The 25,706-nt window shown below is 44.0% G+C and overlaps 2 protein-coding genes across 4 annotated transcripts in view; one reads left to right on the plus strand and one right to left on the minus strand.

The window, feature by feature from the left end:
• Window positions 1–11,029, minus strand: part of NCOR1 (nuclear receptor corepressor 1) — a 55,710-nt gene extending 44,681 nt beyond the window's left edge. For both annotated transcript variants that reach the window (XM_059866045.1, XM_059866043.1), the window contains exon 1: window positions 10,910–11,029. The gene's annotated coding sequence lies outside the window, so the exon portion shown is untranslated. The remainder of the gene's footprint in view (window positions 1–10,909) is intronic.
• A 1,800-nt stretch (window positions 11,030–12,829) lies between these two features.
• Window positions 12,830–25,706, plus strand: part of PIGL (phosphatidylinositol glycan anchor biosynthesis class L) — a 51,874-nt gene continuing 38,997 nt past the window's right edge. The window contains exons 1-2 of one of the 2 annotated variants that reach the window (XM_059865767.1): window positions 12,830–13,106; window positions 16,095–16,194. In XM_059865767.1, coding sequence (XP_059721750.1) covers window positions 12,845–13,106; window positions 16,095–16,194 — 362 coding nt within the window. In that variant the 5' untranslated portion in view covers window positions 12,830–12,844. The remainder of the gene's footprint in view (window positions 13,107–16,094; window positions 16,195–25,706) is intronic. The other variant, XM_059865766.1, reaches the window with a different exon arrangement.

Consider the following 25,706-nt stretch of genomic DNA (forward strand, 5'->3'; position numbering starts at 1 on the left):
AGAGATCTGAAGAATCTGGGGATGCAGAGGGGACCAGGAAAGAAGTCACACACAAATATAGGTCAATCACTGCATGACTCAAGGTCATCCCCAGTTTCTCTCTGTCAAGCTACATCTGCTCCTTATTCTCACAATATTCAGTCAATCCCCAAGTTGATCATTAACCCAGGTACTGAAGGTTCAAGCCACATTCACTTTCTATGATGCTATAAAAGCCATTTCTCCATTCACAGGGACTTCAGTGGACACAGTGTTAGGTTGGTGTTATCTTGAAATCTTTCACAACCAACTGCAGTGAGAGGGCCTGGCCATCTCTCCAGATTCTGCACTGAACATGGAAAGATGAGAGACAGGGCATGGAGTACAAGAATGAGCATCCTGCATCCATCCAAAAATGTCAACCTAAACCCCCTGATAACTACAATATTTTACATAATAAATAGGACAACACTGAATCTGATGACTTTCCTATTGAAAACTGCAAGTGTGATCATGTTCATAGTGGAATTTTTTTAAAAGGGGAATAAATGAAAGCTGCCAGCAGAGGAAAGCAACAAGGAGCATTAGAGATTACAATCAAGGTAAATATGAGAGGTGAGAACCACAGAGAGAAAAAAAAACCCATGAAGTTATCAGAGGTGGGGGACCATTCTTCCTCCTCCCCGAGGGAACTGGCAAAACAGCAGCAGAGATAAGGGGGTAACAGCAGAGGAAAACATGTGGTCACATATTGGCAATTACAAGGTGGGGAGGGAACTAAAGGATGGGGATCCTGCATGGGATCTCATTTCTTTCAAGATAAAATCAACCCTGGAGTACAAACACGTAAAATGACACTGAAATACAACATTCCCTCCCTCTAAGCCTCCTTTTCCTGCTAGACACAACCACATGCCTGCACACTCTCCTGATCTGACCCCTCATCTCCCAGGTTCCTACAGCATGAGCTTGTTTATCCTCTCTGCTACGAGGGGAGGGATTTTTTCCCAATTTTTACCAGAATTACCACTGATATTCTGCTCATTTCTCCCTGTCTGCAGTTGTGGATGGAGGTGCTTGACTTCAATTCCTATTTCTCTGCAGGCAACCTCTGACCTGTCAGCAAAAGCATCTGCCTCTCTCTCTTCAGCATCTGCTCACACATTTGCAGCAGACACAGATTATTCTTCATCAACCCAGTTCCTGGGCAGTGAGGGCAGTGCCAGCTTCCTGCTGTAACCTCTCCAATTTCCATACATCCCGATTATGTTTAAATACAGCCATCCTTTTGCATAAAACTGTAACTGTGTGTGCAGACTGTAAACAACCTCATCCGGGCTTTCCTCCCTGCTGTATCCTTTCATTAGTCATGACAAACCTCCTCTTGCTCTACTCAAAGCCAACCAGAATCCTCCTGGAAAGTTCCTCACTATTTATTAACTCTCTCTGCCTCTCTGATCCTTGCACTGCTTTCCTCTCCCCTGCCAGAACAGAGGCTGCTCATCTTCATTTTCAGCACTCCTGATAAATTACAACACCAGAAATCAGCTTCCAACCCTGCTCAATGACAGCAAGATTCTATTTTTCAGACAAGTATTTTTGTACCTTTTCATATTATTCTGCAAATTTCAGAGGTTAAATATATAAACGTTTAAAAGAGCTGTTACAGACTTTGGAATTCTGCCTCGTGTCTCACAAAGATAAAGTTAGGTCGTGAATACTTTTATACAGCTGCCAACCAGGCTGGCAAATTGTCTGTCTCATCAAATATTGACAATTAGAAGGGGCAGAAAGAAATATTTCTTGTTTTGCAGCTCAGAAGCCAGAAATTGTGCTATGATGTCCCATTTCACTGACACTCCCAGACTCTACAGCAAAACAGGAAACCCAGTAGCATCAAATGGATAATATTTAAAAAAAAAAATTATAGGAGCAAAGAATCAAAAAAGAAGCAGTTAAGGGAAGATACCCAGGGGAGAAAAAGCAATGACAAGAGTAATGGATTCAGGAACAGTGAAGAGATACTTGGCCTTGTGTTAATTTGTGCTTCTCGGGCAAGGAAATGATTTAACAATGTTTATTTCTAAAGGTATGATGATATTTCTGTCTTTGGCCAGCTCAAACTACTGAACAGATCCTACTCAGAATTCCCTTAAAAGCTACTGTTCACACTTACATTCACCATATGCAGGGAATTTAGAGTAAGTTCAAAATAATTTGGAACTGAATATTATAATGGCAACAATCATGGTGTAATTTCAGCTTGATCTCCAGAACTCAAAATGCTTCAGAAGCAGAAGTACAAACTATCTTCAGCAGACATGTGGGAAAATGAGTCACAGAAAGGTTAAAAAATCTATCAAAGACTCCCCAGGAAATAGTCAAAGCCTGAATCAGAAATAAGACTCGATTCTTGCAGCACTTGAAGGCGCTGCCTGAGTGAAGTAGTTCTTCACTTGGAAAAACACAGCAGGTTAAAAACTGGGACTATTTTTAGCAGGGCAGTTCCCCAAACCCCTTCACTGTGTGGCCACACAGACCTGACAGCAGCTGTCCCAGGGCAGGGCAGTCACCTGCTCCACTTGCTGGAATATCCTGTCTCCAACTCCTACCTTCATGGACAAAAGACCAGTCTCGTGGGTAAACTCAGTTTTCCTTCAGCTATCCAAAACAAGCTGACATTTCTGCATTTAGAGTAATTTTCGTGCCATCTTGAAGTGCTTAACCAACATTTGCTAATTAAATTTCACATCCTTTTGGGAATTTTCCTCATCTTGTTTTTGAGCAAACTAAGTGTGATATAAAGAGTGCAAAGAATGAGATTACAGTCTACCCTGAGTTGGGGGATTTTGTTTTTAAATCAGCAGATTTAGTAAATTGAGCTCTGATGTAACTAACCCATGGCAGAGCAAGGGAGGCTCTGCCTTGCACAGGGGATCTACAAAGAATCACAAAATGAATTCAGGGATATTTATTCAAAGTTTACTCTGGCAAGAGAAGGAAGAGCGAAGGGAGTGTTTCAGCAGTTGGTTTGAAAGGCCTTATCCAAGGCATGACAACAAAACTTGTGAATAATTATTTCTGTGACTTCACTTCATCAAAAGGTAATGAAACTACCTCATGGAAAAAACCAAAATCAGGCTGTATTTATGGACCAGCCTATTAAATCACACTGACCAAACTTCATGAATTACAGACCCTTCAAGACACAATGCTTCAAATGGCATAAAACAAATCTAAATTACGAGTCAAGGAAAAAAAACAACCCTTCAGTGTGTATTGCTAGCTTTGCAAAACAAATCTTCCCAGTAGTATTTTGTTTTACCAGGTAATCATTAACCTGTTCAGACATCCAAACAAAAATATCAACTCTGCATCCTGGGGATATGCCATACACCAGAAAACACTAATATGCCCATTCAAGACAGGTTGCTAAAAATAGTTCAATGAGTCCAATCCCATAAAAAAAGTTATTTATTTGAATTACTGGGCACAGTACAAGGCTAAGTATCATCTCCCATCTGAAATCCCTGTGCTCAGAACATTACCAGTGGGGCTGCTACCTTAACAGTCTAGAAAGTCTTCCCTAAAAAAGCCCCAAACACTGCCAGGGCACTCATCAGTCCTTCAGTCACTCCTCAGTGTCCACTCATCAGCAAAGTCAAATGACATTTATGCAGATGGCAAAAAAGATGGAATGGGATGTGAGCTACAAGATCAACAGATAGGACAATCCTGAAAGGTAGAAGGTTTTCTTTCAAGAACCTACCAGAAGGTTGATGCCTGAGCAGATTTAAGATAATTCTGGGCTTTAAAACTGAAGGACCTGTATTCCAGCTACAATGGCCAAGCTTACAGATGAGATGTACTGCAAAGTATGAAAATCTGCTGGGCATACCCTCCAAAAGTTGAAGAATTCTTTGTGTGCTACAAGCAAAAAAAAAAAAATGTTCAAAGGTCAAAACTAAAATTAAAGACAACTTGAGTAATGGTTATTTAAATATGCCCCAGAGTACTGTGCTTCCTATTTCTGCAGAACACAGGCGTCATCCCCAAAGCTCAGGGCCTCTTCCACACTTTTTCTAATCTTTCTTTCACTCTTTTTTCACTCAATTTTATGCTGCAGAAGACTCAAAAGTTTGTAGTCAAAGCACAAGGACATATGCTATTGGAATGAACAGAAACAATGCATGTATTTTCTCCAAGTTGAGAACAACTCACTGCTGAATTTTCCAAGACAATTCCACATGTGCAAATGCCTTTTCTTCTTCTGTGACAGACAGAACCATAAATTCCCAAATACACCATAAATTCCCAAGAACTTTAATCTCATTCAGTTGCACTCCCTCTACTCACAAAGTTATTGATGGAAAAATCATTATTTCTATCCCTTCTAGAAATACAGTACAAAAGTTACTTCTGTAAGGTTGTGTTTTACAACCAACACTGAACAACACTCTCCCCATTAATTATTAACATCATATAAATCAAGCAACAGGAGTATTTGAAAAAGAGATGCTAAGAAAATCCCAAACATCTGAATTCAACCCTTTCCACATCCTGATATTTCCCTTAATGTACAATATAATCTTATTTCTGAATGTCCAAAGCTCTACAGTGCCTGACATATTCTCCATGACACACAATAAACTTTAATTTAGCCAATTACAGACGTGACACAAGTTAAGGAGCATTACAGCTGTCAATTCAAGATGCCACACTGACTCTATACTAGGAAGACTTTTCCATCTCCATCAAGGGAGCCAAAAAATTAAAACAGATTTTTATACTCCATATCTTAATAGGAAAAGATTCCCCAGGTAACCAGCTGCTTAAAGTACTTCAAGTAATAGTTTTTGAACACTAAATATTAAGTAAGTGTTAAAGAGTCATTCAAAGCAATTTTTGTTGCCATTCCAAAGGTGAAAATTGGTTGCATCCTTACACATGTAATTTACATCAAAACTCTTGCCAAATCTCAGGATCACATTGTTATACTTCATCTTTAAATAACAGTTTATTTTTCTCTCTCTCTCCTGCTACAAATACAAACAGAATTTCTGCTTACCAAAATGGGGTTGATCAAATTCAGCTGACAAGATACTCCTCTCCTGGAAATTCTATTTTAATCCCTCCTGTAATTGATGATCTCAAAGAAAAGTTGCTAATACATGATTTCAGGTCCCAGGCCATACACAAGTTTGCTGCATTATAGAGGGGAAATAACAGGAAAAACTAAGAACACATCAACATCTTTGGAAGTTTCTGATCAATTACCCATTGACCTACCAAAAAATAAAATAAAAATAGAGGGATGCTGAGCACATGCACTTCCAATAAGAGTCCAGATCTCCAGCATCCACTCAGCAGTTACCACCTAACACCCTGGGATACAGAGAATCCCTGAGGGAGGAAAGCTCCTCCTGGATTTTCATGGAGGAACAGCTCTTACACCCTGCCATGGAGCTTATCCAGATCTCTTCTGCCAAGGAGGGTCACAAGAACACCAAAACCAGCCAAAAGAGGTAGGAGGAAGTCCTCCCTTCAGAAATGGAAATTAGGGATGTAGACATTTCCTTGACTAAAAATACCACAGAGTGATGACTTAAAACTGAGAAGGGTACAAACATTACAGGGTTTTCTTGTTTTAAAAGTATGTCATAGAAACAAAGATAGCTTCTTTCCTAAAAACATTTTCCAAGGGACACCAGATTCCTGGTTGTCCCAATATGGTAAATGGCACACAGTTAATTCACACCATGAAGAACTTTCAGGAGCCAAAGAACCCAAATCTCCAAAACTGAATGTCCAAAGCAAGCCTCACAGAGCCCAAACACTGCACAGGGAAGGACTCACATTCCCAAGAGGAAACAGCTTTTTTTCTGACATGACTCCAGCAGTTCCCAAATCCCAGAGATCTCCCTCACCCCTTTTGAAGGGCCCTATCCCTGCCACAGGGTAATTCCACTGGTTCTGAAACATCAACTGGAGCATTCAAACTTCACCCTGAAAACTGCAATGTGAAACAGAAACCAGCCCAGGCATCCTCCAGTGCAGCAGGCAAGAGGCTCAAGAGGTGCTACACAAACCACAGCGATAAGAACTGCAAAAAACCTTCCTCAGCAACTCATCCTCACTCACTAGAGTCCAACAACTCACTGAGGTTTGCTCCATTTCACCTCCTTCCTCACATTTCACCTATGACTTAGAAATAACCACATCTCAAACTTCATCTCCATCACACACTATGCAAAAAATATTCTCTCAGAACAACCATTTTTCTTCTCCTTTTTTGGTCTGAAAGTGTAGACAGCTCAAGAACAGCTCCTACACATGAATTTATTCCTTCACTGTTAATCCACCTGCAGGTAAAATTCCTTTTGACATCACCTAACAGCCAAGAAATTCTGTGGTCACAGTTTCAAGTTTTCAGGATCTTCTTATAGTTCACTGATTATCAAAAGTGGATCTGCAGTGACAGCTTTTAAAAACAGCTTTGGTTTGGAAAAGGAAATATGACTTGACTAGTCCATACTGACTAAATCCACAAACTATGATGGATTGTAAGAAAAAACACTTCTAAAGAAAGGGTCAGGGCAAACCAAGTATCAGCCTCATAATTCCCCTCAGCTGACTGGGTTCAGATAAAATCAAGTCTAGATTTTAACTAAAAAGTACAGAAAGGCTAAAATAACAATTTTTTTTAAACTGTATCTAAGAACAATTACTTGGTCCATTCTGATACTCCACAGGAAATGCACCAGGGCATTCTGGAAACAAAGTTTATTGCTACTACATTTAGGATTACATTTAAGATACCCTATTTCACAGGAAATACAACAATATATAAAGATATACCTCCAGTTGGGACTGGTACAACTGCCTCCAAGTCATAGAAAAAGGCAGGGAATGAAAGAGATCTCAAACAATGAGTGGTATAAATAATCCTTTAGATCTGGAGTAACAAAACTCAAAACCAACCCAGAACTTCAAGGTTCTAGATATGCTCAAGTCTGATCTTTGAGACCACAGAGAAACATCAGCACCTATACAAGTAATGAATGGCTAAAATGGAACAAGTGAGTGACATTTATTATTCCAGGTTCTGGATACAACATTCCAGCACAGCTAAACCATGAAGTCAGAATGATTATATGGGGGCATACAATCATTCACCCCTTCTCTGCAAAATCAGCATTTCAGAATTAAAACAGAACAAGAGTTGAAAAAAATGAACCTGATGAGACAAAACTCTATAGAGCATATACAATTTTTTGACTTACAGTAATTCATCATTTTCCCCCAAAATACTACTAATGAGGTGAAAAGTGCAGCTGATCTGAAATCATATACCTGCCTCGTTTGCTGAGCAGCACTTGAACTTGTCATGAACTTGTGTGTTAACTCTGTAACACTGACAAACAGGACAGGAATCAGTCGGGTTTGCAGCTGATTTATATTCACATTTGTTAGCTGTGTTCCCTGAAACGTGAACACATTTTAATCCCTCCAGGAGAGCATTTGCTCTTGCAGGCAGCCCCAGGCTGTGCCCAGGAAGCCCAGCAGAGTTTTAGTGGAGCTCTGTGTCCCACAGCCAGGGAATGCTCTGGGCTGTTTGCAGCTCCCACAGGACAAGAGCTCTCTGACATGGTGAGGACACAAATGAGAATTACCCAAATGTCCCTTCCCTGCAGCACGAGGCACAAGCAAGTGAAGCATATTTTACACTTAACATCATCCATTCTCATTTATAGGTGTCCTTTTCCCCAACACTTTTGTGACTGTATTTTCATTTTCAGTTTTACCCAAGAGCAGTCACTCAACATGCACAGAATTTTTAAATCCTGGCCAACAGTTTGTCCAGGTAATCTGTCTGCATGAAACATTCATTTCTACATTTTTTTACTGCTGAAAGTTATGAACAATAGGATTTTTCAGAGGTCTGATGCATCTTTGTACCAAGAGAGTATCTTAAATTTTGCAATAACCTTTGCAATCCTAAGGAGGTAAAGTTGCTGACTTCAAAACCACACAGACCAACATCTTCCTCGAGCCTGAAGGAAAAAAAGAATGTCTATCAAGACAGTCTGGGATGGGCAACACTATGAGTGGTTTAGATGTAGGGCTGGGCAAGGACATGGGAATATCTCTTAGGATACTGGGAAGAAACACAGCTCCAAGGTAAGACTGAGCCCTCTGTCTCACACAGCTCACTGAGCAGAGCCCCAGCAGGCCCAGGCTGTGATTCAGCATTGGGTGGGAAAGCACTGAAGGAGCATGGAAGGGAAAGGGAACCTCACAGAAGTTCATTACCGGAGGGAGAATCACTGAAGGAGACAGACACTGAAATGGAAGATACATTCAGCACTGTCCTGGCTATTTGCATGATTTAGAAGTATCACGAAGTAAATATTTACAGACAGCAGTCCTGCATAGGTCAGAATTTTCATCTGGACCAGTTGCAGTAGGGAGGGAAGGTACCATGTTCAGTTAATAGCCCAACATTGAAACACAGATTCAGATTTGACTAAAGAACATAAATGACTTGAAGAGTTCAAGCCTGGCATCCAGGAAATGTTTGCTTGCATTATGAAACCACTGTCTGGTTACAGGTCTGCTCTTGAGATTGTTCTGTGCTGCACTGCACCTGCACAAGGAATAGACCCTTTCCAGCTCCAACAATTGTTAAAATCTTCAGCATAAGTCACTACACACACCAGAACCCTAAACAGTATTTTCAATCAGCCAAGAAAGCCTTCCTTTAAATCATTTTGTAGGCAAAAGGCCATATAGAGGAATAAAACATTTCACCAGAACTTTTGCAGAGAGCTTTGAAAGAGTATAAATTTCTTATTTATAAGAAATATTGTTCTCTACTACAGAAGGTTTTTTTCAGTTGCTTTCATGCATTTAACAGCAGCTGAAGCAGAGGCAGCTTCCCTTCCCTGTGAGCATCTCTCATTCATGCTACAACTGAGAAATGAAACAACTCAGAAGATGCAGTCAGAGGAGCACAAGGGCTGTGGAAAGGGACTTGAGGGAGGAATTGGAAAGGAGCTTTAGGGTTTGTCCCTACTTCTACCACAGTTTTTGAGAGAGTTTTGAAGATCCTTTTAGATCACAATGGAAAACATGTCTGCCCCAAAAGAGCAACTAAAACGAGTGGTTGTAGGAGACAACGTGTATTCAAAACAAAACAGCAGCAGCACAATGTAGCAAAATGAATATATTCTGATCCTGTGCATGTCATTTCAGTCTGGAGAGTTACTTTTAATTGATGGCTGCAATGACTAAGAAGCTAGAGAGAAGCAACACATGTGGCAACAAACACTTGTAACATCCTCTCCACATGTTAAAAAGCACAAATTATAACTCCTAGAAAGAAGATTCCAAAACACTGCTCTTCCCACATTTCAGCAACAAGTTTAGGTATTTTAGTGACCAACATCAAGCAGTGTATTTCAAACAAATTACCCTGCACATAAATCACAAAAGAACTCTCTTCAGCAGCCCATACCATATCACAAAGAAAAGTGACGTAAAGAAAAAATTAACCACGCTTTCACAAAAAAGGGTCACTGCAGTTGGCTTCTTTCCCCTGAACTTCTGAATCCCTGAGCTAAGCACGAAGCTCTTTCATCCCCCAACACAAGACACCACATTTCAGCTAACTAGAAATCCACTTCAAATATTCCAGACTTCCTTTCCAAATGTCAAGGTTGTTTAGTTAATCAGGAATAACAACATTCTGCGGAATAAAATTCCAGTGCAAAACTGCAACAGAGCTGCACGGTCCTTGTGTGCAGTGACATAATTGTGTCCACTTCTTCAGGCACTGACACTGTGCCATCCCACTTACCAAAACCAGCTTTTGTTATAATTGCTCTGGATTTTACCTCTCAAATCATCCTGCCTAAGATAAAAATCCCTATCTGAACTCAAACAGTTCATAACTATAGTGCTGTATGAAAATTAATAAAAGAATACTGCCACAAAAATCAAGATTAGACATCCCCACCGTAGTAAGTTGTCCCAGGTTACACCAATATTTAGAGTCACGAAAAGGTAGCAGACTTGTTAAAACCATATCTGTGAAACACGAAGAAGCAGATTTTGGACAACAGATTGTTCACAATATCTACTTGCTTACTTGAGCCTGTCTGCCACTGACAGTTCACACATCCACCTCGAATCCTGCCTAACTGCAACCAACTTGATACACACAGCTTTTCAAAGTACAGAAAAATCAGCAAGCACGAAGTTCTTTACCATCAAGTCAGAATAATTCTAGCAAAAGCCACATCCATTGTGCCCTGCAGCAGCCCGGAGATGACAGAAGCCGGGGATGTTTACAGGTCCCATATGAATAATTCAGCGTCAGCATCAGCAACAACTCCCCGGCACTGACAGCGATGCTCGCCCGACACGGAGCTGCGGCCGCAGCACATCCTCAGGAACCACCGCGCTCCTGGCCGAGCCTCCAAGGGGACGATTTTGAAGAACTGACCCTTCTTTTAATTTTTTTTCTTTTTCAACTTGCACTCCTCCTACCCACAGCGCAAGGATGAACACCCAGCACGGAGATGCTCTGGGATTTCTGCAAAAACTTCCCAGCGAGGGCCACCGCTCGGTGCCCCGCCATCCCCCCGCGCACCCTCAGCGTCAATGGGGGAGAGCCCCGCGGGCACCGGGCACCCCCCGCCCCCGATCCGCCAACCCCCCGCACCCCCGGGGGCTGCCCCAAGGGTACCCCCTGGCTCCAGCGCCCTCCCCCCGGAGACCACAGGGCTCCATCCCCGTGAGGAGGGAGGAGGACAGGATGGCCGGGCCCCCGCCTCTTCCCCCTCCTCCCCCTCCTCCTCCTCCTCCTCACAGCGGAGGCGCTCAGCCCGCTGCCCCCGCGCCGCCCCGCCGGGCTCCCCGCGCTTACCGAGGCGCGGCGCGGGGGCGGCCCGGGCGGCGGGTGCCGGCGGGTCCCGGCGGGGCTGGGCGGGCGCGGCGTCTCACCTCACCCTCAGCGCCGCCGCCGCCGCCATCTTGCCTCCCCTCCCCCGGCCCCGCGCGCTCCGCCCCCTCCCGCCAGGTCCTGCCAGATACCGAACAAGCCGCGGCGCCGCAGCTCGGTACCTTTCACCGACCACGGTGGCTCTCCCTTCCTCAGGCTGTGCCAGTGTGTGGTGAGGCATAGGTAGCAACAGACTGAGAAGAGCCACCGGAGAGCGCGGCCGTGGGAAGGAGGGCTGCTATGCCCCTTCCAGGACCGCTGGCCGGTGCGGCGGGGAGGGGCTCCTTCCCCCTCCCGCTGAGGGCCGGGGGGGGCGCGGCCGCCATGAGGCGAACGGGGCCGGGCTCGTGAGGGGCTCCCGGGGCTCGGACCGCCAGGGTGCCACAGCGCCCCGCTGGCCCCCACCGGACCGATGTAAATTGATAATAACCCATAAGGGGCCCGGGCCGCGGCCGTGCCGATGAACGCGGCCTCAGGAGCCCCTCACGGGAGCATCGCCCGGAGTCCGTCCGGTCCCGCACGGCTCTTCCCGCCCCGTCCGCGGTACTTCCCGCGCTGTCCCTGCGGTCGGGCCCGAGCCCCGGCGACGAATGACTTCCGAAAATGTGAGGGAGGTTTAAATCTCGTTAAATGTCTGTTCATTCCTTTCCCAGAATGAGGAGTGTGTAACTCGTTCCCTGCGTTTTCAGGAGTTTCAAATCTGCACGGCGTCGTACGTGCAAATGTGCAACTCGGGTGCGCTAAAATCACAAATGAATCTCTGATCAGGTTTACTATGTGAAAGACATAGCATTAGGTAAGGTTAGATTACTTCATGGTCACAATTTCCATTAAATGGAGAAGTCGTGCCCACATTTGCAGGATGGGTGCCCACACAATTACTGGTTCAGACGAAGAAAGCTGGGGCTCACCCTGTGGCAAGGAGGATCGCTCAGCAAACACGTGTTGTACCAAGGGCTGGGTTATTACAGTGGTTAGAAGTGCCACGCTATGGTGACACGGCACATCTCCGGGCTGATGTTCACAGTCTCTAATGCCAACACAAGCCAATGACTCTCGCTTGAAATCACTTGGAAGTTAAACGTGTCCAAATAAGAGTCAGGGGAGACCAGTCAGGCATACACCTGCCGAGGTCTGAACTGCTCCTCAGAACTCTTCTAAATTGTATTCACCTTTTATGCTTTAACCCACCCAGCTCCCACCCTCCACCATTGCTCTGTGCACTTGTCTTCCATATTGCCTGTTAGGAAAAGCAAAGTATCCACGCCATCGTGTGTGGATTGACTGTTTCATGTTTATTTTAATGCTTCCTGTCTCCTTCTGCTCTGCAGCTTTCTCCAGTAGTTGGCTTCACTTCCAAACCATACCCAAAAGTTTCCCGTTTGCAGCCACACTGCGGATAGCCCACAGAACATGTCTGAAGACAAGCTCCTCCTGCTTTTGAGCTTCCCCTTAACCCAGGTCTCTTCCACAGCAGGGATAAAAGGTACCACACGCTGAACAGTTCGACTTTTTCGCTATTAATCACTGTGGAGGCACCGGCAGGGTCAATACGGCTTTGGCCCAGGGGCACAGCCGGTGTTCAGCGCACACCCTCGGGCCCCGTCCTCGGCTGAGACCCACCAGGCATGGCCAGGGCAGGGTCCCGCTCCTCACGGGCGGCCCTGGGGCAGCAGGAACGGGACACGTTTCCCCGTAGTGGCATGGCCCGAGCCCCGTTACCGCGGCAGCGACCGAGCGGCCCCGCCCCGAGGCGGGGACGGGAGGGCCCTGGGGAGGGTGGGACCCTTTTGTGCGGCGGAACCTTCGTACGGCGGCTGGCGTTTCCCGACGGCGCGGCGGCGGCGCGGAGCGGTCGCCATGGCAGCGGGCCCGTGGTGCTGGGGGACGCCGGCGGCGCTCGCGGCGCTGCTGCTGCTGCTGCTGCTGCTGCTCGGGGGCGCGCGCCGCCTGCGCCGGGGCCGCGCGGGGTCCCGCGGGCGCGCGCGGGGCGGGGGCGCGCGGGGCGGGCGCGCGCTGGTGCTGACGGCGCACCCCGATGACGAGGCCATGTTCTTCGCCCCCGCCCTGCTCGGCCTGCGCAGCGCCGGGGCCGCCCCCGCCGTGCTCTGCTGCTCCGCAGGTGAGCGGGGACCACCCACGCACCCAAACCCCACCCCCATCCTCGCCAACCCCCGGGGCACGGGAAGGCCGCGGCGATGGCTCCCCACGTGTGTGGCCTCGCGCCGTGACGCGGGGTGCCAGGTCCCCGGCTGCGGGGAAACTGAGGCACGGTGCGGCCATCGCCCGCCCTTCCCCGTCCCTCGCCTCCCCTCTCCTTTCCAAGAGCGCGTCGTGACGGAACGGAGGGGAACGTGCTCAATTTGAAAGTTGCGAAGCTGAGGCACTTTCCGGCTGCGTGGCGGTCAGTGGGCTGTCAAAGGTGCTGTTCAGCACGGCCTTTCCCTGGCATCTCCCTGTAATTCCGTTGTCTTGCAGAAGACTTGTTTGGATGGCCCAGTTTTAATGTCGCGATACATCCACTGTAACACATCTAAAGCAGCACTTGAGTTGCAATTCGATCATGGAACAATAGCCCGGAAGGGAATGCGAGGCCGGGCTGTCCATCAGTGCTGACCTGGAGGCAGCAGCGATGTGTCTTCATTTGCTGCAGACAAATGTTTGTTCTCCAGGATGTCCGGGGAGGTGCCTCAGCCTGTGGGGTCTGCTTCGATGCTGCTTTAGCTTTCCCTCAGATCACCTTTTCCTGAGTCACTGGTGTAATTTAAGCTTGTTTGTTTATTTTTTCATGCCTGACAGGAACGTGGAAATCAGAGTGTCCCTTTGTAACAGCCTCTTACATATTTTAGGACTGTTATCTGCCTCTTCTGCCTTATCTTCTCCAGACTAAACAACCTGATTACTTGCAGTCTTCCCTCATAGATCATGTTTTCTAAAGCTCTAATCATTCTCATCACTCTCCCTTGGACTCTTCCTTTGGTTCATGTAATTTTTGGAAGGGCAGTGATGACAAACTGGAAGCTGCTGGGGCTGAATAGAGTGGAGAGATTCTTACAGGCTCCACTGTTTGCCCAAAGCAAGAACTTTTCACAGCACATGACACTTTTGTGTTCTTCTCATGATCTGCTGAAGCTCCAGCTTGTTCTGCAGAACTCACACCTGAGCAGTTATTCCACTTTTCAAGTTTCTGTGCATAAGAAACAACCTCGTTTGAGTTGATCTTTCAGACCATATTGCAGTACCAGAATTCTTACACTGAGAGCTGTTTAGCTTTGGGAAAGAGCCCCCTGTGCCTTTGGCAGCTCCAGCCAGTTCACTGCCAACATTTCTGTCATTTCCAAAGCTTCCTGTCCTGCCAGACCACCCAGGTGAGAAGACAGGGATTGAACTATGGAAGTCCAGTGGTTTGGTGGCTGCACTGATGGCTCTGCACCTCCCATTCAAGATTTAGTGCAGAGCTTTCATTGTCCCTGCTGAGGGACAGAGAGGTCTGTGCATCCCATTTGGCTTCTCCACAGCTGTGGGGAGATGACTGAAGTGCAACTCTGCCATTTCAGTTTTGGGGACTAATACAGTGCTGCTGGTAGAGAACTTTCCAAGGAAGTGTTGTGTTTCTGTTTATTTTGTTGAATTTTCCTCTCTCTTTACTCCTGATTCAGTGGCATGACATGTTCAGTGTGTTTGCTGTTTCCTTCTAGGTACTTTCTCACTTGTAAGGAAATGTAGGGGAGAGCACCTTTATGAGCTAAGAGATTTTTATTTTAAAAGCCTCTGATTAGTCTTGTGGGTGATTCAGATGGTTCATCCTCTCATTGTTTGAGTGATTGATGATGACAAGTGAGTTGATCAAAGGCACTGCAAATTGTTAATGCTGAGACAAAATCATTACTTAAAAACCATTGTACTTGCAGTTTTCAGTTATCAATCAATTTGACTTAGAAATGAGTTAGAATTACAGCACTGGGAAAAGAGATCAGTCTTTGACACACTGAATAATCTTAGATTGAATTAATAACTCAGTCTAAATGTGCTTTGCTCTCTGTAGTAGCTGGCTCTGTTGTGAGTGCTCCATGGATGAGGTCCAGCAGCATCAGCTATTCAGCTGGGTTTGCTCTCAACAGCTGCCCATTCTTTCTGGTGAGCACTGACATCCTCCTGATGTCCTGACACATTTCTGCAGCTGTGGAGCTGTTTCTTTGAGTTCAGCAGAAGTCAGGGATTTTGAGAGCAGTGGGAGTGTTTGGATAAAGCATCACCTGCAGTCTGCTGTGACACTGCACTGCAGCAAAAGCTGTTGCCTCCCAGCACTGTGTTGGTAATGGCCTGGTAAAAACCACTCTGAAATGAACCCTTGTGTACTCACTCAGTCATTCCAGACAAGCTGCACCCTTCAGTTCACTCTGCTGGAGCTGGGGCTTGCAATCCAAGGTTCATCCCACAGTCAGTCACTGTCAGTCTCCCAAAGTCATTCAGTCACAGGCTGTGGGAAGAGGCTTTTTTTCCTTCTAGTTACTCTTTCCCCCTTTGAAAATTGTACAAAGCTTGCTAGTGATGGCTCAGATTGCAGCAGTGCTCCAGAGAAATGCTAGATGTAGATGACTCACACCCACAACAATAAAAAGTTCTGGTGTAATTCAAGACAGCTGACTACAGACTTGAATCACACATTAATACTCAACTGTATTTTTTTCATTTTATTACTTCAAAGTTAAAATTGAGTTGCAAGTATTGTCCTGCATAGAGCAACGTTCTGGAAGGGGCATCACAGCTCTGGCAGGGACTTTGCATGGCTGATGCCAAGAAAAAAATAAGGGAATGTCAGGGCAAGATGAGAGGAAAATAATTCAGTGAAGAAGGAGCCAGTGTTTTAAGATGATGAGTCCCATTTCCCTGTTAGTTGTTGATCTCTGTTACAACGTTTCCCAACTGCCTTTATCTTGATTAGGTTTTCTCTCTTCTTTTGCCCCTCTAAATTTGTGCCGTCTTGCCATATCAGTTCTGCCTTAATTTCCTCTGTGAATGGAACAAGGAAGAAGATGCTGAGCTGTTTGGACCCCTTGATCTGAACCTAATCTGAGTTAGATGGTGTTGCTGTGTTTGCTGTTTTCAGGAAATTATTACAATCAAGGAGAGATTCGTAAGAAAGAGCTGGAACAGAGTTGTTATGTGCTGGGGATTCCTGCTTCTGATGTCACAGTCATTGATCACAGGTAACTGCTTTTCCTTTCCAGTATAATTCCAGTTTTAAAGGGGTTGAAGTTCACTTTAACATTCAGGAGAGCTGACTGTGTTGTTCTAAAAAGCCTTGAGGAATCTCAAGAAAGACAATATTAGATATTTTTGTTAATTCTTCCCATAAATCTAATTAATTCAGAAGACAATTCTTTTGCATTATGGGGATCACAATTCCTAGGTGAAGCTCTGTTCATACAGCATTTGCAATAATGATAACCACACTTGCTGGGATCTGGCACGGTGTGTCTGGGCAGCATGATCACATTTGGTTGTACAACCACAGTAGACAGAAATTCTCTGGGTTGCCTGGGACAGATTTGTCTGTAGGTGGTCTTTGCAGAGTTAGTGTGGAATTCTGTTATATTTACAATCTGCTTTAGTCCTGGCCAAAGACAAAAGTGAACTGCAGTACTAAAGACAGTCCACAGTAACATTACAGTAAGATTCTTCAGAATAAGCCATGCAAGATCTGTTTTCTAAGGTGTGGTGTTGTTTCAGCTGTCTGTAGCTGCAGAGGATGGCAAAGCTGACACTTCTCTGTGCAGGAACTCTCCTCTGGGAGGGTGATTTAACACTTTGAATCAGTGAAACTTGGAACTAATGTTGTAGAAGCCTCTCAAATTGCCCAATCACTCTCTGTGTATAAGATCTGAATGAGACACTGATTGCTAGGAAACACGATACAAGTGGTTGTTTCTCTTGTAAACAGCTATCACCCAGCCCATAAAGAATATTTCTGTTTATGAAGAAATAATAGCAACATATTGATTTAAAGCCACTCCAGCTAGAATAGAGTTGAAAAAAACTCTGGCTCCAGGCAGGCCCTTTTCCCATGACCATATTTTCCCTTGAGCTAAGGCAGCAGAAACCACAGTCCAGAATATGAATCTTTTTGAGTTCTTTGCTTTTTTTAGCTTTAGGTTTCTCTCCAAGTTTTCAGCTTGCTGAGGAAAACAGCATAAAAGTTGTTTTTCCTTTGGAATGAAAAGAGATGTTTCCGTTCACTTCTCATGAGCTGGCTTTAGGTGACTGCAAGTTCTGTAGTACAAGCATATGACAATGCCCAAAACATTCTGGGGAGGAATAAGGAAAAAGCTGCTCAGCTTTGCTAAGCATAAAGTCTGCTCAATGAACCATCTTTGACATTAAAGCCCTGAAGCCACTTGGCCTTTTATCCTCTAAAGCAATGTGAGGTTGGCTGGTGAGTGATGCAAGTTCTGATGGTGCTCAGTCACCCCACACACACAGCCCAGGGAGCTGCTTGTTGTAAGTCAATCTTTAAAAGGTGAGGGCCTTTTCAGAGAAATCTCCTGGCTGATGCTTCTTTCTTACTTTATTATTATTGCACACATTTCTGTCCTGATCTGTGCTCTCTCCCTGTGCAGTGCCTGAAATGACAGAGCCATCCCATTGCTCAGAGCTGGGCTGGAGTGTACATTGTTTCTCCAAGAAACAGGTTTAGATTTGAGGTCTTTATCTCTGAGTTAGATTGCTGTGAGATAACCATCAAACCCTTCAACTTTGTTGTGCATTCAGGGAGTAAATGAAGTGAAGTTCTTGATGAATTTTGCTCCGAGCTTGTTTACACAGCAAAGTGTGTTTACAGTGCATTATTTACTGTGCCATCACCATGTGGATGCTCTTCATGAAAAACATCTGTGGATCAGGTGTTAGCAAACTGATAGAGGATCAGGATTGATTTCTAGACCACACTGAATTTCTAGTGTTGCTGATTTCTAGATACTGTTTGCCAGTGGGTTAGACAAAACACTAGGACTCAGAGTTCTTTAAACTTACTCCAAGTTCTTGGACTCACTAAGGTCAATAGTTTTCCTGTGCCTCTTAAGACTTATGTAATTTACAGGTTATACACAAATATTTGCTGGTATGGCATTGTGTGGAACTTGCTAAAATAATTCATTTTTTACCACTAGATTTCAATGTAAATTCATGCCTACAGAATACAGCTCAGGAGGCTGTTCCTCCTTAGCCTTTTAAGATCAGAGCCCTTTGGCTCTTTTGTTCCTTGGTGAATTCTTCAGAAGATGATTTGCCATCAATGTAAAGAAGGAGAACATTGCTCTGGGAGAGCTGCTGGCCTGCTGCCCATCTCCCACTGCTTACAAAAACACTGCATGCTTTACATTAGCCAAGCTGCAGCTTTGTGTTTTGGTAAGGAAAGCCCAAAGGATTGCAAGGTCTGGATCTGCTCCAGCCATTGTAGTGTGGAGCTGAGTCATGCTGCTTCCTCTTTCTTTGTGTGATCTACAAGTGAGTGAGTAGAATTTGCAAGATGTAAAAGGGGAAATAGATTTTCAAAGCCAGGTGATTGACTTGCTCTGTCATCTCTCTAGGCAGGCAGGTATAAAATCAACATGACATTTGGGACTGTGTGTGAACTTGTGAAGAGAAAGTTTCAGTCAGCCTATGATGAGATCTGTGCTAAACACCAAATTCTTCTTAAGCAGTGCCTTGCCTTAAACAGTGCCTCTCTCAATTATATCCAGGATTCCCAGCAGGACCAGTTCAGTCTCTATCACACAACTGCTCTGCCTGGATCCTTCAGGAGCTGTGTTTTGTGTTGCCATTGTGTTTGTTATCTCACTTAAAGACAACTTATATCTGCACAAATATGGCCCCAAACTGTACCCACATTTCAGCCCTAGAGATCTGAGGTCACCACACATTTCCTGCAGCAAAGTTCTTTTCTCTGTGGGGCATGTCCAGGAGTGGGAAGGGCAGGAATGTCTGGGCATGCACACATGTTCCAGACTAATTTAGATTTGAGCTCTGGACTCTTCTGACTTGTGACTAGTACAGGTCAGGCACCAGATTTGCAGAGGTGTTCCCTGAGCTGCCATGTCATTATCACAGCTCCCACACTACACCAACCAGCTGCATTTAGGGGACAAAAGTTCCACAATCGACTTTTGTTACCATTGCCACACAAGGCTTAACACTTGGAGCAGCCCAGCTCAGAACTTGGGCTTGTGTTGTTCAAAGTTAATTTCTGGACTGTCACAATTATTCCTGTTGCTGGGTAAGGGAGGAGTAGCAAGAGAGTGAATTCTGAAACTCATGTAAGATAAAAGTCACTTCATTAATTATATAAAAGTTAATGTAAACTCTGTGCTTTTGGTGTATTTTTATCATCTTATGTGCTTCAACAGCAGATTTTCCTGTGAGTTAAGCTCCCATTTATAGTGGGCACTTCTGCCAATGCTCTGGCTGTCTTTTAGTCTGAAACATTGCACATAAAGAGGTGATGATTTCTGATCTGCCTTCTTTTTCTGAAGAGAAGCAGATAAAAGGAAGCCCAAATTATTCTTTTTTTCTAATGTGTGTTTTGGGTTCATGGAAAGATAAATATCAGATGTTTTACTGTGGATTCTGAAGCTTTTGTGCACAGTTGTTCTGGACAGAAAGTAAAACTGACTATTAGCATCTTTAATATGACAGAAAATATTGGGCCCAAGTTTGCACTGCAAAGAAAATAATAGCTGAGATCTGTGTAAACTGGAAAATTTTCCATTCACAGTCGGACGCTTATGGCAAACAATGTTACATCTCTTTCCAAGTTTCCATGGAAATTGCACTCCCTTTGCTTTTTTATTATTATTATTTGACTGAAGTCCCAAAGGGCTCTGATCAGACTCTGCACAGCAGAGAGGACATCTGCCCTTGCACTATCACAAGCTATTTTTATGAGGCTGCAGAGAGACTCAATTTTTTTTTTTACATTTTTTATGTAATAATTTTTGTGCTGTTGGATTCTTTTTTTCCTCCTTTAAGATAAATAGGCTTTATTACACTTCCTCATATTTAACTTCTAACAAACTTCCTTCCATGACCTCTCCGTGACAGAGAAATGAGTCTGTAAGGTCATGGGAAAAATATATCCTTAAGTAAATAGTGTGTGTGTCTGGTTGTGGTGATCACAAAGACACAAAAACACTCAGGCCCTTCAGAGAACAAAATATATCACTGGAAATCTGAGCCTTTTTTAAAATTAGAATTTAGAAGCATAATCATTAAGTCCATCCCCTTGATCCAGTTTGGATTTGCTGTCCTTGAGTTTATTGATTAGGGGTGCTGAGTGCACAGAACTGTGAGATTCTAAAAAATGTGTTCATCTTACTTATTATGTGCTTCTATCACAAAGGTGATATTATTCCCTAACATTTCTTCTTTCCTGTTCTATTGTTTCATATTTTGGGATCAGTAGTTAACAGTTTTAATTCTGCTGGAGTAATTGTGGTAATGAGCTACATTTTGTCTTCCTAAGTTCCCCGTGGTATCATAATTTGACATTTTATTTTATTGCTAATTCTAAAAAACTGATCTGTATGCTGATTAAAATTGCTGCCATGCTTTATTCTGGAAGAACTGCATATTTCAGGAGTGAGTGATGGGATTTTCTTAATCTTCCTTATCCCAGCAATGCTGTAAAGGCTTTTTTTTTGTTCAGAATTTTCTGTAATTAAGAACGACATCTGTGGGACCAGAAATCTGACATGTAAATTGATCACATGCTCAGTGTGTATTGCAGGGAAATCAACCTACATCCCTTGAATCAGCCACACACACTCCAGATCATCCTGAACTCTAACAAGCTTCATCATGACAAGAAGGCACTTTGTCAGTCAGGTGGGGATCTTGATATTTATCATTCTGTAGCCAAATTTCATTTCTGTTTGGTGTAATTCTGGAAATGTAAATTGTTTTCTTTCTGGGAAGACAATAAAAGATTTGGCCACCTATTTATATTTACATTTCTAAATAGATCATTTTTTCAAAATGCTTTCCTACGTGGCAGTTCCTGCTGGCATTTTAGGACCTCAGAACACTTTATAAAAAGGATTATATCAAAGTCTGCCTTCAGGCATCTACTTTTATAAGTGTTGCTCTATGCAATAATTTAAGAGGAAATTCTTCTGGGGGTTGAGCTGTCTCACAGCCCTCCAGGAAAGCTGCTTTCTGAAACAAAGCCCTGTGTTGCACTAAGTTAGGTTTAGCTATTTTGTCCTGAGTTATATATTTTTGTCAATAAGGAAATCTGCCATTTTTTTTCCCCCCGGGGCTGCCATGAACCAGGTCCTTCCTCAGCTTTCCAGCAAAAGGAACTTCCTTGCTGTCCACCAAGGGAAAGATGGACTAAGGAAAAAGATCCTTTCAGTGCCAGAGGGCCCTGGATTCCCTCAGCAATGGTACCTTTGGAAACACTCAAGGATTCTCCCTCAGATGTCACCAGGGACCTGTCCCAGCCTGTCAGTGAAGTCACAGCAGGGATTGATTGAGGGGAAGAGCCTGGCCAGAGAAGCCAAGGGCTCAGAATAAATGCAGGGGGAAATGAAGGAGTACAGCTAAAGGACAAAATGGTTTATGGAAATCAAATCAAAATACTCTGCACTGAAATGTATACTTTTAGTTCTCAAGATGATTTTAGCAGAATAAAAACTATGAAATACTGATCTCAAAACATGAAAGATGAGAAGAGGGATCCCAGCCATCCCCTGAAGCTGATGAAAGTTTGATTTGACTGAAAAACCATCAGCATTGCTAAGCTTATGGTAAGAAAAGAAATAAAGCTGTGCATAATGGCTGCATTTCAGGAGTCTGGGGCTGAAGACAGGGACATGCAGGAGAACAGGAAAATCCATTACGAGGATTTTTTTTGTTTTGTTCATGCTTAGTTCATTCAGAGCTGCCTTTTACTATTCTTTCATGAATGATTTTTGAATGTCCTCCACATACATTAAAGACAGGCATCATCTTCAGAGCAAAGAAAGCTCCAAGGTGCCATCCTGGATTTGCAGATGGTTCTTGTCCCAGCTTTGCTGTCTCCTGGGAACACAAATTTCTTGGCTGGGAGCCATTCTGTCACTAGAACACTTGTGTCCAAGCAGAAGGAAGTGTCTTTGAGTTTGCTGATTTCCTGTTAAAACATTTTGAGTGGACTTTCTTCATGCTTCCAGGAAGCTATAGAAAGATACAGTCTTTAGATTAAAGCTATTTTCAACAGTTATACCCAGGAGTCCCCTTTTAAGCACAGCAAACTACAACAACCTCTTTATTTTGCTGGTTACATGTAGAACAATTCAGTGTGTTTTGCCAACACTGACCCTGAGGAACTAATGGAGAATGACAGGCACTTTCCTTTTGCTTCTGAAGGTTCCCTGCTTTGATAGTCCAGCAACATCTCTGTTAGTCCCTCATTTGAACCTGCAGCTGTTAATTAAAGGCAGACACAGATCTTTTTTCAGAGAAATGCTTAACTCTCACCCTTAAAGAGTAACAATTATATCAAATAATCACAGCAATTTAAAAAGGAGGAGCAAACAGAAAAAAATCTATCAGGGATTCTGCTTCAGCTTTTGAATCTCTGCATTCCTCCAAGCTTACTCAGGGAAAATATATTCCTATTTCTGCTGGGAATGCTCTTAAAAGTCTTCTCACAATAATGGTTCAGGCATTAACACCTTGATCACAACAACTGTGTGGTTTCTTTGTGGATTCTCATAACCTTATTTTAACTGTAGCTACAGTAGAAAATGTAAGTACCTCAGTTAATGTAAATCTGTGAGATCTGAGGCTGTGACATGCTTTGGAAACATCATCCTTTGCATCTGCAATGGATGCATTTTCTGCAGGTAATTACTGTATTGGAAAGCAGAGGAAGGGATTTGCAGTCTCTCTTGGGCAAACTCCTCCTTGGGATCCAGTCTAAAGAATTTCAGTTCCATCACTTCCAGTGGGGGTTGGCCATTGACTTCAGCACACCCAGGAATTGTCACTGAAACAGTCAACAAGAGAAGACAAAGTCTTATTGAAAAAAAAAAAAAAAGTTGGTATGGGGAAAGTTGGAGAGGGAACTGTACAATGGGTGTTGTGTGAAATGTGTTTTCTCTTAATGACCTTCCAGTTCAGATTGGCTCTGTTTACATACAAATCAAAAACTGGTTTGTCTCCCTGCCAGCACAGCAAAGCTCAGTCTGGGCTCTGAGTTTCCAGCTGTGCCTTTGCCTCTGACATCCTCCCAGTAATAAAAGTTGTGTGGCTGGGATTTGGCTGGAATTGCAGATGATGTGTGAGCCAGAACTGAGTTCAGCCTTCTCTTCCTCTGCAAGACAATAGAAGTTAAAGCTTGTTTGTGTCAATAAAAAAAGCATGTACAACTCCTAAGCCCTCGGGGAGCAGATATGATGAATAAGATGCTATTTTTCCATCATCATGTTTCTACTCCTGACCAATATTAGTAGTAAGTCTGTGGGAACTCAGACTTTTGTCTTCCTCATTTCCAAGGTGGGGCAGAAGCTGTTGTGGTGTTCACCTGAGAAGATGCAGCATCCAGAGAACAGATATAGTTACAACAACCTTTGCAGTGTTCCCTAATCCAGGTTTTCTGTTCTTCACTGCAAACTCCCTGGAGGGTACAGTGTATAAAGTGCTGTCTTTACTGTGTAAGCCTTAACTGCTTCCCTGCAGAGAGTGACAAAGTGGCAGAGACAGGAACCTCTTCTCAGGTGAAGTGGCATTGCTGACATGCCTTGTAGTTGTCACTTTCCGGCTTCCTTCTTTTTTCAAAAGCTGTTGTAGGAAATTCTGGAGTAATTCCAGGTCCTGGGTTCTGTCTGGATGAAGCAAAGCTCTCTCAGTTCGTACATGAGCAACAAGTGATTAAATTATTCAGTGCAGGGTCTTTCTTACAGCAACTGAAAGCTCTGGCTGCAGTCAGCAATTCCACTTGCAGGTTGCACATTGGTCACCTCGTTGTAAAATACCCATTTGTAAAGCTCTACAGCAGTTGTTAATCTCCACTCTTGTGTTAATAAAACCCTCTTTGACACATGACTGAAAACTCCTCCAGCTGACTGTGTCAGTGTGAGCCAGCAAAGGTGCTCTCAGCAGTCTGGAATCTGAGGCTCCCCAGCTGCTCCTACCTGTCTGCAGTGGGTTCTGCTCTGCAGCAGCAGCATGATCCAGAGCTGCCTTTGGAAGCATCCTACAGCCAAAGGATTCCCATTTGTATATTCTTGGCTGAGTTTGTTGTGACATGCCCTGTTATTTTTGCATTCTGGGTGCATTCTGAAGCTCCCCCAGGCATCCCTTCAAATGAAACATTGCATCACTGAGGAAGTGAAGCCATTACAAGGGAGCACTTTCACCAGACACTTGGAGCAGACACAATCAGCTCTCATCTTCCAGAAAAGGAGTTGCAAGTTGACATTGCAAAATTTGGGAAGAACAATGGTCTTTTCTTGAGGGGTTTGATGCAGTTTTTAAAAAAGCAGAGCTGTGCTGTTGTTTTTTTGCCACATGAACATCATGAACAAAGGTTTTATATCTGCATAGAAGAAATGTTACAAACAAAGCAGTTGGAGCACAGAGCTTCAAAATCCTTTGGAAGGAAGAGAATAAGTTCTCTGCTGAAGTCTGCTAAGGGCTCTGACCTTCTCTGGGTCTTACTTTCATCCTGCAATAACCCTCCCTGTTTGCAGAGCTGTGGAGATGAAGCAGTTGCTATTTCCATGCTATTCTCATGGTGTGAGATGCTGTATGAGTGTTGAGGATTATTAGTAGAGTTTTCCTTGCTAGTCAAAGGGTTAATTTCGAGATCTGATTTAGGTTTGGCACAGGAGGAGGGGAGACAGAGGATTTTGTTCTGCAGGAAACTAGGTCAGCAGGTTTTTATTATCGTGCTCCACAGCCCAATGTGGTTTGCATTTAGGAATGAACTGGGCTGATGTGGATGGTCCCTTTCCCCTTCCCAGGACTCAGCCTTGCAGCTTTCCCAAATGGAGTGAAAGGGAATACTCAGCTGAGGAAGCTCAGGCCATTGTGAGTTTGTCAGTTATCTTTTCAGAGCTGTCTCTCAGGAGTGCTCAGGAACACAGGATGAGGTCCAAGATGTTTTGGGGAGGAAGAACAATAGCACTGGAATATTTTAAGTCACTGAAGTGCATTGGAATCACAGAGGTCTCCATTGCTTTCACACCCCATGGACTCTGATTGTTCTCACGGCCTGTGCCATTCTTTGGTTTTTGTTTGGGTCTGGTCAGATTCTGATCTTGGTCCTGCCAGTGTAAATTTGGAGTAATTCCCTTTCTCTCTGTGAAGATCCTGCTGTGTGTGGCTGAGATCACTGAGGGTCCTGCAGATAACCCTTAGGTGGGAAGTTTTCCATTGTAGCTTCTGGATCATCATGACTGATGAAAGATTTGAATAATCCAAAATCTTTGTCACAGCTCCCAGATTTCTTGGCTGTATCTCCTGTTGTGTAATCTCTTCCCAGGTAACTGAGAATACCTGTCTGTTCTTTACCTCTGCCTGTTGAAGACCAAATTGTGGCAGACATCACCTATATTGGACAATTCAGGCTGCCTTTCTTTACAGATTATTTTCACTTTACTGAATGATGAGAATCCAAGTAGTTACAACTGCAAAAAATATTCCACATTGTTTTTATTGTAAAGATCAGATGAGGGTG

The sequence above is a fragment of the Haemorhous mexicanus genome, chromosome 22 (genome assembly GCF_027477595.1).
Source record: "Haemorhous mexicanus isolate bHaeMex1 chromosome 22, bHaeMex1.pri, whole genome shotgun sequence".
Lineage (NCBI taxonomy): Eukaryota > Metazoa > Chordata > Aves > Passeriformes > Fringillidae > Haemorhous > Haemorhous mexicanus.